This window comes from Eriocheir sinensis, chromosome 31 (genome assembly GCF_024679095.1).
Source record: "Eriocheir sinensis breed Jianghai 21 chromosome 31, ASM2467909v1, whole genome shotgun sequence".
NCBI lineage: Eukaryota > Metazoa > Arthropoda > Malacostraca > Decapoda > Varunidae > Eriocheir > Eriocheir sinensis.
In genome coordinates, this window is record NC_066539.1 from 10,573,741 (window position 1) to 10,586,216 (window position 12,476).

General features: G+C 42.5%; 1 protein-coding gene across 1 annotated transcript in view; it reads left to right on the plus strand.

The window, feature by feature from the left end:
- The first annotated feature begins 312 nt into the window (after positions 1–312).
- The window catches only part of LOC127005907 (metalloreductase STEAP4-like), a 34,749-nt gene continuing 22,585 nt past the window's right edge, over positions 313–12,476 (plus strand). The window contains exons 1-2 of the mRNA XM_050875286.1: positions 313–366; positions 3,993–4,414. Coding sequence (XP_050731243.1) covers positions 4,053–4,414 — 362 coding nt within the window. The 5' untranslated portion in view covers positions 313–366; positions 3,993–4,052. The remainder of the gene's footprint in view (positions 367–3,992; positions 4,415–12,476) is intronic.

Sequence of the window (12,476 nt, forward strand, 5' to 3'; positions counted from 1 at the left end):
ATTCATCAATTAAGTTTCACATTTACCTGCAAGAGAAAACTTTTAAAATCCCTAAGGTAGGAATCGGCACCATTAAAGAAATAATATTAAGAAGATTTCCCTTCACCTTACGTTTCTTTCGAGGCCAACTGAAAGGGTCATATGCAGGTAGAAACTACACGCTTAGTACTGAACGCACACTTGTTGCTAAGTGCCAAGGGAACCAGTGACGTGCGCGCGGAAACATTTCGATCTGTCACGTGGCCGTGACCGCTCACGCTCCAGAGCGACCATTCACACAGTTAACGCCAGGCTCCAGCCAGTGCGGGAGGAGCGGCCAGGAAGGTGGTAGCGGCGGAAAGTGTCTCTGCCCTCTTGAACCGCGCGGTGAGTAGACGATCAAGAGAGTCGCTCCGAGAATATATCATGTAAAAGTATGAATAACACTAGAACTTACTTGAAGACATTGTAACTTTGTACACACACACACACACACACACACACACACACACACACACACACACACACACACACACACACACACACACACACACACACACACACACACACACACACACACACACACACACATAGATAGATAGATAGATAGATGGATAGATAGATAGGTAGATAGATAGATATATAGATAGATAAATGGATAGATAAAAATAAATAGATTAATATGGAGTAACGTATATCATTGTAGTTAAATTTAAAGAAGAGTCGGCGGTAGAATTTTTCAGCCATACACTTACTACGCACACAACCGAAAATTGTGAATGAAGTAGAGTGACAAAAATTAAGGAGAACATGCAGATAATCTATGTATATGTTGTTTTCGTGAGTTCACTGACATTTAGAAGTCACCGTGTGTGTATGTATGTCGGAGTAGGCGGTGGCTGAGTGGTAGCGTGCTGGGCCAACATTCACCGCGTGATGGACGACGCGGGTTCGAATCCCCACGCTACCACCTCGGATTTTTCAGTCACCGCCGAGTGGCTTAAAACTACCCACATGCTGTCCTGAAGATCACCCATCAACCCGGACTCTAGAGGAAACCGTCCAAGTGAATCAAGAAGGAGTTCCGGGGGGCACCATGAGCCAAGAGAAGATGGCGCCACTATAAACACTTGCCTGCGCCATGACGGGTTGGGGCCGACTACCATCCAGGCCCCTCAAGAGAGCCTACCGGCGCTATAGGCGTTCACGTTAAAAAAAAAAAAATGTGTGTGTGTGTGTATTTGATACGACAAAGAAAACAAAACAAGGTCCAAAAAATATGAAAAGACCTGCTAAAAAGTATTGTTCCTATGTAGATAATAATGAGATGTCAAGAATAAAGTCAGTTTGAGTCCAGTGGTGTCGTTAATAGATTTTAGTTTTTGGAAAGAGGAATAAGAAGATTAATACGGACGAAGGAGGATTATTCTGAAGTTTACCAGGAACAGGAATGAAATACTGATGATAATGGAAGGAGTTAAACAGAATGTAGAAATGAGCTTGTCTTGTGTAGCGGGAGGGCGGAAACGTGGAGACATGTACGTTCGGCAACTTCAGAAGAATACTTAGGATGAATATCGTCGGCAACTTCAGAAGAATACTCAGAATGAAAATCGCGACAAACGAAAGCATATGTGGCAAATGTAGGAGAGGTGTTGGTAATGGAAATGATCTTGGAATTCACTCATTAGTATGCTGTGTGAGTGGAGCCGGTTATAATGGGATCCGTACAGGGAGACAAGGCCTTCAGATGTAGAAAGCCTCTCAGATTACCTAACCATAAAAGCGCAAATATGGCAAATGTAGGAGAGTTGTTGGTAATGGAAATGGTCTTGGAACTCACTCACTAGTATGCTGTGTGAGTGGAGCCGCTTATAATGGGATCCAGAGACCGTACAGGGCAGCGTTGCCAAATTATCGTACTCATCGCATTGAATTTCGTAGTTTTGGACCGATAACTAAGGCAAAAAGAAAAAAAAAAGAGCATCAATAAATAACAGCTTTAACGCTAACCTTAATTTTCTATCGTTATTTGCGCAGGTACGAGAGAATGAGGCTTAAAAATGATAAATACAATGTGGTGAATACGATAATCCGGCAACGCTGGTACAGCAAGGCCTTTGGATGTAGAAAGCCTCTCAGATTACCTAACCACGGGGAAACCGATCAGAAGCAAGGACTGTTGAGAACATGTCTAGGGCACCATCACCAAAATGATTGAGAGATGAATGTGACTGGTGTGTGAGGGGGAGAGGGGGGGGGGGGGAGCTGGTGGGGGAAACAGAGTCATTTGTGGTGTGGGAGGGTTGGCGGAAGTTTCATGTGTGTGTGTGTGTTTATTTGATTATTGGTCTTTTTCTGTGTGTGTGTGTGTGTGTGTGTGTGTGTGTGCGCGCAAACGCTGACACACACACACACACACACACACACACACACACACACACACACACACATCATTCAGTACACAGTGTTTGGAACTTCATTAACGTCTACACACACCAGCCATTCATAGCTAACACCTCGGGACACTCAGCCTCGATAATTGCTGACTCACTTCCATCTCTCTAATCGCATGCACAGTGTCGTATTACAAGACATTTCGCTTCCCAAGAACACATATTTGACAAGGTTTTCGTAGGAGTTGTAGGCACTTCCAGGAGTAGTTTTATGACCCTGGTGGTAGTTTGACTCCTCTTCTGTACTGCGGACCTAAAGAAATACTCATTAGAACCCCCCCAAGAACACATATTTGACAAGGCTTTCGTAGGAGTTGTAGGCATTTCCAGGAGTAGTTTTATGACCCTGGTGATAGTTTGACTCTTCTTCTGTGCTGTGGACCTAAAGAAACACTCATTAGAACCCACCCAAGAACACATATTTGACAAGGCTTTCGTAGGAGTTGTGGGCATTTTCAGGAGTAGTTTTATGACCCTGGTAGTAGTTTGACTCTCCTTCTGTACTGCGGACCTAAAGAAACACTCATTAGAACCCACCCAAGAACACATATTTGACAAGGCTTTCGTAGGAGTTGTGGGCATTTCCAGGAGTAGTTTTATGACCATGGTAGTAGTTTGACTCTTCTTCTGTACTGCGGACCTAAAGAAACACTCATTAGAACCTGCCCAAGAACACATATTTGACAAGGCTTTCGTAGGAGTTGTAGGCATTTCCAGGAGTAGTTTTATGACCCTGGTGATAGTTTGACTCTTCTTCTGTGCTATGGACCTAAAGAAACACTCATTAGAACCCACCCAAGAACACATATTTGACAAGGCTTTCGTAGGAGTTGTAGGCATTTCCAGGAGTAGTTTTATGACCCTGGTGGTAGTTTGACTCTTCTTCTGTACTGCGGACCTAAAGAAACACTCATTAGAACCTGCCCAAGAACACATATTTGACAAGGCTTTCGTAGGAGTTGTAGGCATTTCCAGGAGTAGTTTTATGACCCTGGTAGTAGTTTGACTCTTCTTCTGTACTGCGGACCTAAAGAAACACTCATTAGAACCCACCCAAGAACACATATTTGACAAGGCTTTCGTAGGAGTTGTGGGCATTTCCAGGAGTAGTTTTATGACCCTGGTAGTAGTTTGACTCTTCTTCTGTACTGCGGACCTAAAGAAACACTCATTAGAACCCGAATGACGCCTTCTTTGACCCTTAAAAGTAGCTGATATGAGAGGCGAAAGTGTCTTATAATGCCGACAATAATCCTACAGTAGCGGGCTTTTTTTCATTATTGTTTTCTTTTTTTATGCCCTGGAACTGCCTCCTTTGCTGAAAAAAAAAATAAAAAAAAAAGAGTATCAAGACACCTTCCTACTCGAAATTGACATCTCTTTCGGCCTCTCGTTCTTGTGACCTTTGTTGGGAGAAGCTTCTAGTGGGATTTATTTTTTTGTTGTTTTTGGTTTTGGCCTTGAGCTGTCTCCATTGCCGTAAAAAAAAAAAAGTTAATACCGTATTGCTTTTTAGCTTATGCTCGTTACTAATGCAAGGTTTCTCTTGGTTTACAGCCCCCGGGAGCAAGCCTCTGCGACGCACTAACGGAGCAGGGCGAGGCTACCCGGAATAGTATGCAGAATACCGGTATAAAAAGGAAATTCCATAACACGAAGACGAACAAACCGCCGAGGCGCGTGAGCACGAACAACGCCGGGAGCCAGACCCAGCCCGTCCTCATTATGAAAGACGGGTCACTGGATCCTGACACCCTGATCGAGGTCATGGCAGTCCACCCCTACAACAAGAGAGACGCGTCAGCCTTCAACACCGCATTTGAGAGGAGCGGAATGGACACGAAGGGAGACGAGAGCAGCCAGGAGATCGTGGGCGTCCTTGGCAGCGGCGATTATGGGCGGGCAATAGCAGGGAAGATCGCGCAGAGTGGGTTCACGGTCCTCATCGGTTCCCGCGACCCAAACAACCCGCAGATACAGTGAGTAGACCGAACACACGAGCTGGTAAGGGAGGGAAGAAGGGGGAAATGGTGCAAGATGAGAGTGTAAGTTTGATAATGATAAGGGATATGTTTTTCTTCAAGTTACCTTCTCCAGTGTTACCGTCCATCCCAACTCCCCATTCCCCGACCCTTATGGAGCTTCCTCAGTATGCGAAACCATTTTGTGTTTTATAGTCAGGGATACACTCACATTATTATACTATTCTCCTTCTTTAACCTGTCTAAAATGTATCAGTATTGTTATTATTATTATTTGTAGTAGTAGTAGTAGTAGTAGTAGTAGTAGTAGTAGTAGTAGTAGTAGTAGTAGTAGTAGTAGTAGTAGTAGTATGCACCAAGCATTTGGGTAGGCGGTGGCTGAGTGGTAGCGTGCTAGGCCCACATTCACCGCGTGATGGACGACGCGGGTTCGAATCCCCACGCTACCACCTCGGATTTTTCAGTCACCGCCGAGTGGCTTAAAACTACCCACATGCTGTCCTGAAGACCACCCATCAACCCGGACTAGAGGAAACCGTCCAAGTGAATCAAGGAGTTCCGGGGGGCAGCATGAGCCATGAGAAGATGGCGCCACTATAAACACTTGCCTGCGCCATGACGGGCTGGGGCCGACTACCATCCAGGCCCCTCAAGAGAGCCTACCGGCGCTATAGGCGTACACGTAAAAAAAAAAAAAAAAAAAATAGTAGTAGTAGTTTTTGTTGTAGTAGTAGTATTGTTGTTGCTGCCGTTATTTGTTGTTGTTGTTGTTGTTGTTGTTGTTGTTGTTGTTGTTGTTGTAGCTGTTGTTGTTATTTAATACCCATCACGGTAATCGAACCAATTCTCTGGCGTTGTTGCCCGTCACTCTACCTAAAAGTCAAGAGCAGAAGGCTATTAGCGTCTGCCCGGCCAAGCACGAGTCATGTTAACAGCTCATAAATCATGGCACAAGTAAACTTCGCCCACGCCACCACCGTGCCGGGGCCGACCACCACACCCCTTCGAGGAACCTTCCCACCGGCACAATGGGCTGCTCATAGAAAGAAAAAACACCAGCTGTGGCATCCATTCTGATGATACCTTTTGTCTCATCAATAATGATAGTTTGGTATTGATATCATGTAGAAGGCAATACCAGCACCATCGTCAGAAATGGCTTCGTCATCATCGAACAGGTGAAGCCATTGCGGTCAAGAACGTAACTGCCAGTTTATGACTGAGGGCCGTATTACAAGGCGAATCCGAGAAGTTTCGGGTCCCATCATTGATCGGTTTAGGGGCCGTATTACAAGTAGGATCCGAGATGTTTCGGATCCCTACAGAGTTATTCATCCCGAACTCTGTATGGACTCAAAATTTATCGGATTGGACTTGTATTACGGCCCCTAACCCGACCTTTGTAGGGACCCAAAACTTCTCCGATTCGATTTGTAATACGCCCTTGAAACCCAGGATAGAGAATGTAAGAGGGATCATAATTTGAGATTGCTGTAGTAACCTCAGGAGCGTGTGTCTCTGTCAGGAGCAAAACGTGAGGCTTCAGGGGAAAAGGCACAGTATTCCACAGAGAGTACTTGATTGGGAAGACCGCGAGTGTTGCAGAGTTTTGTAAAGGAAATAGGTTTTAGTCTTGTAGATGATATTGAAACTCTTCTCCGAGTCGGTACCATGAGCGGTTTCTGGTCAGGGGCACATTAGTTATGTGGTCCGCTATTTGTTGGTATTGTTGTCACGGTTACACACGAGGAAATGGTGATAGAGGACACAATGGCTCCTCGTATAACCTTCAGCACCCTTAGGACACTCAATCATGCACACACGTCCAGGTATATTTATAACCTCACGTCCGGTGCCCCGCGTTAGAGTCACTGATCTCGATGTTACATAAGCATTCCTAATTTTCATTAAGGTTATATAAGAACACGTAACGCAATCATGTCTTTTTTTTCTATTTTTTACAATATTCTTTTGTAGAGAAGACGGCGCCACTGTAAATACTTGCCTGCGCCATGACGGGCTGGGGCCGACTAACATTCCTCAAGAAAGCCTACCGGCGCTATAGGCGTACACGTAGAAAAAATAAAAAATAAAAATAAAAAAAGAGCACAGATTCATTACTTTGGTGTGATAAAGCCACGATATTTCTCTCCTGTTGTAAAGTTTCCCCCTTGATGCATGGATAGGTTGCAAGCATAAGTCTAATTTTAAAGGATATCGCCCCTTTCCGATAACTATAGTCTTGTAAAAACTGGTCAATACGACGGGCGATACTCATTCATAAAATATTCGCTGTTTCATTTAGTGCGAATAAGTCCTCAGATTGAAATTCATAATCCTCTAAGCCAGGGATTTAGATGTTCTTGCTGTGTATTCTGATTTATTTTTCCTTTAATTAAGAAGACTTAAAAAATACAAATTACCGAGAATGTTCGGCTATCAATCAGCGTTATTTTATATAATACACACACACGCACGCACGCTCTCTCTCTCTCTCTCTCTCTCTCTCTCTCTCTCTCTCTCTCTCTCTCTCTCTCTCTCTCTCTCTCTCTCTCTCTCTCTCTCTCTCTCTCTCTCTCTCTCTCTCTCTCTCTCTCTCTCTCTCTCTCTCTCTCTCTCTCTCTCTCTCTCTCTCTCTCTCTCTCTCTCTCTCTCTCTCTCTCTCTTCTCTTCTCTTTTCTTTTCTTTTCTTTTCTTTCCTCTTCCTTTCTTTTGTTTTCTCTTCTTCTCTTCTCCTCTCTTATCTTCTCTTCTCTTCTCTTCTCTTCTCTTCTCCTCTCCTCTCTTCTTTCCTCTTCTACTCTCCTCTCCTCTCTTCTCCTCTCCTCTCCTTTCCTTTCCTCTCCTTTCCTTTCTTTTCCTTTCTCTTCATCTTTTCTTCTCTCTCTCATTATATCGATGTCTTAATCTGTCTTTACCAACACATAACAAAAAAAAACTGTGATTGTACACCGTTAGTTCAATAATGCGCCTATACAACCCTATAATAGAACACACACACACACACACACACACACAGACACACACACACACACACCATAACACAGCACAGAAGAGACAGCCACAAATTTGGTCACATAGCTTCAGTTCTGTTACATAACGATACCAACTTATTCATGAACTTGCACCGTGGCACGCGAGGCAACTATATAATGGCTCCTCCCGTTCCATACCTCCTGTTACGCCACCTTTTTCGATAACACCGGCGTAGGACATTGTCACCTGAGTAGTCTGTAATGATTGTGGCGTGAGATAATAAGACTAAAAACTTAATAAGGCAATGTTCCGTCACGATATCACATCTGAGTATTCTATAATGATTTTGGTTTGAGATAACGACTAATAACTTAATAAGGCAATGTTCCGTCACGATATCACACCTGAGTATTCTATAATGATTTTGGTTTGAGATAACAATACTAATAACTTAATAAGGCAATGTTCCGTCACGATATCACATCTGAGTATTCTATAATGATTTTGGTTTGAGATAACAAGACTAATAACTTAATAAGGCAATGTTCCGTCGCGATATCACACCTGAGTATTCTGTAATGATTTTGGCGAGAGATAACAAGACTAATAACTTAATAAGGCAATGTTCTGTCGCGATATCACACCTGAGTATTCTATAATGATTTTGGCGAGAAATAACAAAACTAATAACTTAATAAGGCAATGTTCCGTCACGATATCACACCTGAGTATTCTATAATGATTTTGGCGTGAAATAACAAAACTAATAACTTAATAAGGCAATGTTCCGTCGCGATATCACACCTGAGTATTCTATAATGATTTTGGCGTGAAATAACAAAACTAATAACTTAATAAGGCAATGTTCCGTCGCGATATCACACCTGAGTATTCTATAATGATTTTGGCGTGAAATAACAAGACTAATAACTTAATAAGGCAATGTTCCGTCACGATATCACACCTGAGTATTCTATAATGATTTTGGCGTGAAATAACAAGACTAATAACTTAATAAGGCAATGTTCCGTCACGATATCACACCTGAGTATTCTATAATGATTTTGGTTTGAGATAACGACTAATAACTTAATAAGGCAATGTTCCGTCACGATATCACACCTGAGTATTCTATAATGATTTTGGTTTGAGATAACAACTAATAACTTAATAAGGCAATGTTCTGTCGCGATATCACACCTGAGTATTCTATAATGATTTTGGTTTGAGATAACAACTAATAACTTAATAAGGCAATGTTCCGTCACGATATCACACCTGAGTATTCTATAATGATTTTGGTTTGAGATAACAAGACTAATAACTTAATAAGGCAATGTTCCGTCACGATATCACATCTGAGTATTCTATAATGATTTTGGTTTGAGATAACGACTAATAACTTAATAAGGCAATGTTCCGTCACGATATCACACCTGAGTATTCTATAATGATTTTGGTTTGAGATAACGACTAATAACTTAATAAGGCAATGTTCCGTCACGATATCACATATAAGTATTCTATAATGATTTTGGCGTGAAATAACAAAACTAATAACTTAAAAAGGCAATGTTCCGTCACGATATCACACCTGAGTATTCTATAATGACTTTGGTTTGAGATAACAAGACTAATAACTTAAAAAGGCAATGTTCCGTCACGATATCACATCTGAGTATTCTATAATGATTTTGGTTTGAGATAACGACTAATAACTTAATAAGGCAATGTTCCGTCACGATATCACATCTGAGCATTCTATAATGATTTTGGCGTGAGATAACAAAACTAATAACTTAATAAGGCAATGTTCTGTCGCGATATCACACCTGAGTATTCTATAATGATTTTGGCGTGAGATAACAAGACTAATAACTTAATAAGGCAATGTTCCGTCGCGATATCACATCTGAGCATTCTATAATGATTTTGGCGTGAGATAATAAAAAGCAATGTCCCGTCGCGATATCACACGTATCTATGGTAAACAGAGGGGTCATTAACCCTATATACGGCACGGAAGGTGTTAGCAACGGAGGTAATGAATAGGTACATGTTTGCGCCATCTGGAATCTGTCACCTCTAGTAGTTATATTGATCCTCGTCTGAGTTATCGGGCATCAAGAGCAACGTCCTGGCCCCCTTACCTTGGCACTGTGGCTTAACCTGACAAAATTAACCACCACCATTTGACAAGGAGATTATGGGGGAAGACATTTCGTCACCCAAGAACACCTAGGGTTTCGCAGGAGTTGTGGGCATTACCAGTAGTAGTTTTATGACCCTGGTGGTAGTTTGACACTTCCTCTGTACCTTGAACCTGAAGAAACACACATGAGAACCCGACTGACCCCTCTTTGACCGTTAGAAAGAGATGATGTGAGAAGCGGAAGTGTCTTGTAATACTGAATAGGGCTGTATTACTAAACATTTCGTCGCCCAGGTTCACATTATTTGACAAGACTTTCGTAGGAGTTGTGGGCATTTCCAGGGGTAGTTTTATGACCCTGGTGGTGGTTTGACCCTTCCTCTGTACCGTGAACCTAAAGAAACATTCATTAGAACCCGATTGACCCCCTCGTTGACCTTTATAGATACATGATGTGAGAAGCGAAAGTGTATCATAATACCAACCATATGACTTTTCAATTCTCCGGAGCAAAAAGAAAGTTAATAAATAAATAAGTAAATATATAAATAATAATCTAAAATAAGTAAAAGTGACGAAATTTCTTAAAAATTGTTCGTAGTGTAAGTAATATCACAGTTAAGGGTCGAAGCAATGTTCCCTTGGTACTTCCTATACGTGTGTGTGTGTGTGTGTGTGTGTGTGTGTCCTCGCTCACTGGCACTGAATAACATGTACTTGATTATCTATTTATCAGTTAATATGTTGCATAATTATTTATCCATAGGCGTCTTATTCACGACCAGAGCATATTTCACCATACGGATGTACAGGATAGCTCAACCGGCTAGAGCGCCGCGCCGCAAGGCTTCACGGCCAAACAGGCGGCGGTTCGAGCCCCGCTCAGGCCGGGTTCCTTCCGTTGACTTGGAGTGGTTACTGTCCCCCACTGAGCAAGGGGGATGGGGTGTGTGGTGTGTGAGGTCCTGGCAGTACCCAGAGATCGACGATAATGATCATGCACTGCTCGTGTCGGGAGGATACCTGCTGGCGAAAGCGACTTCAACTCGTGATCAGGCCGTGGTGAATTACACACTCACACACAACATACACACACACACTCGCCGTTCGTCGTACCTTCAAGGATCAATAGGACCATCGAACATCATTTATTAACCGTACCTGGAACTGTTTCCGTCGACATCACCGCGTAGAGTAGATGGCTCTTATAGATTCATACCTCGCATATCACTCACGGGACACGTTGAATAAAAAATCTCACCTCTCTCTCTCTCTCTCTCTCTCTCTCTCTCTCTGCCGCGGTAAAACAAAAAAACATCACCCCATTCCCTACGCCGCCTTCTTTATAGCCTAAACATCAACACATATCCCTGACGTGGGGTGATGGCTTCCCGTTTTTACAGCAATGACTACCCGCTGCTGCGTTAGTGTTGGCAGTCCTCGTCGGAAGTAAACACATCCTCTTCCTCATTCCACTGTCTATGAGCCGCTAAAAGAGAATCTACTTGCTGTCATTTTTCGTTTTTTTCAGAGTTTCCCAAAATAATTCAGTTTCCTTCTAAGTGAAACAATATATCGACAAACCCGGGAAACTTATATTCATTAGCACACAATAATAACAAAATAATTTAGCGATCATTAGTATTATCATATCATCTGTGTGGGTATATGCAATGTGTACTGATATAGTTTAATGGAAAATTCTCAGATACATTATATGGGTCAAAGCGCAATGTTAATTCCGAGGCTTACGATCAAAGTATTGGCTATTCTTCCCTTAGTTATATAATATGTATAAGAGAGAGAGAGTGTGTGTGTGTGAGGGGTTGAGAGAGAGAGAGAGAGAGAGAGAGAGAGAGAGAGTGCACATCTCTCTCTCTCTCTCTCTCTCTCTCTCCAGAACAGGAACAAAGTGCGTGACAGTTTGAATGCATTGGTGACAAATATTTGATAACTTTGTAACTAAGGTACAAATTCCATTACATTGCGTCTTTTTCTTGTTACTATAAATAAAACATCTTCCCGTCTATACTACTTAACCCGGAATACATAATAGATTTTGGACGAAAGAGCGACGAAAATTTGGAAAGGGGCACAGTACTAAGGTCGAGTCTCAGCAGTTGGTAGACTTGGCAGCTATAAGGAAAAGGTCAGCAGAAAGGGGACACCGTGTAAGGGAAAAGGAAGGTGATGGTGGAGATGTATGTTTTTTTTTTCTTACAGAAACGCTACTTACTGCTCCCGAATAGAGTACATAGGAATGGCCAAAAAGAGAGCTCAATTTCGGGAGGAGAGGTGTCCTGATATCCTCATCTTGAAAGAGTTCAAGTCGTAGGCAGGAGGAAATACAGATGAAGGAAGATTGTTCCAGAGTTTACCAGCGTGAGGGATGAAAGAGTGAAGATGCTGGTTAACTCTTGCATAAGGGGTTTGGACAGTATAGGGATGAGATTGATTAGAAAGTCGTGTGAGGCGAGGCAGCGGGAGGAGGGGAGGCATGCAGTTAGCAAGTTCAGAAGAGAAGTTAGCGTGAAAATATCGATATTAGATCAAAAGAGAGGCAACATCGCGACGAAATTTAAGAGGTAGAAGACTATCAGTAAGAGGAGGAGAGCTGATGAGACGAAGAACCTTAGACTCCACTCTGTCCACACCGTCAGTTGTAAAATCCGACCAGCCGACTCAGACCAGACCAGACTCGGGGCGGGAGTATCAAGACATCTTTTCCACTCGATTATTGACAACTCTTCTGGCCACTCATCCTGTTTACTTTGCAGAGGAGGATATTACCAGACTATTTTGTTTTCGTCTTTGATTAATCCCCTTGACCTGTTTCCTTTGCCGTAGAAACAAAAGAAAAACATATCGTATCTCCTTCATTACTCAGCCTGACCTAATTATCTACCTTTTAGTAAATAGCCTCATCGAATC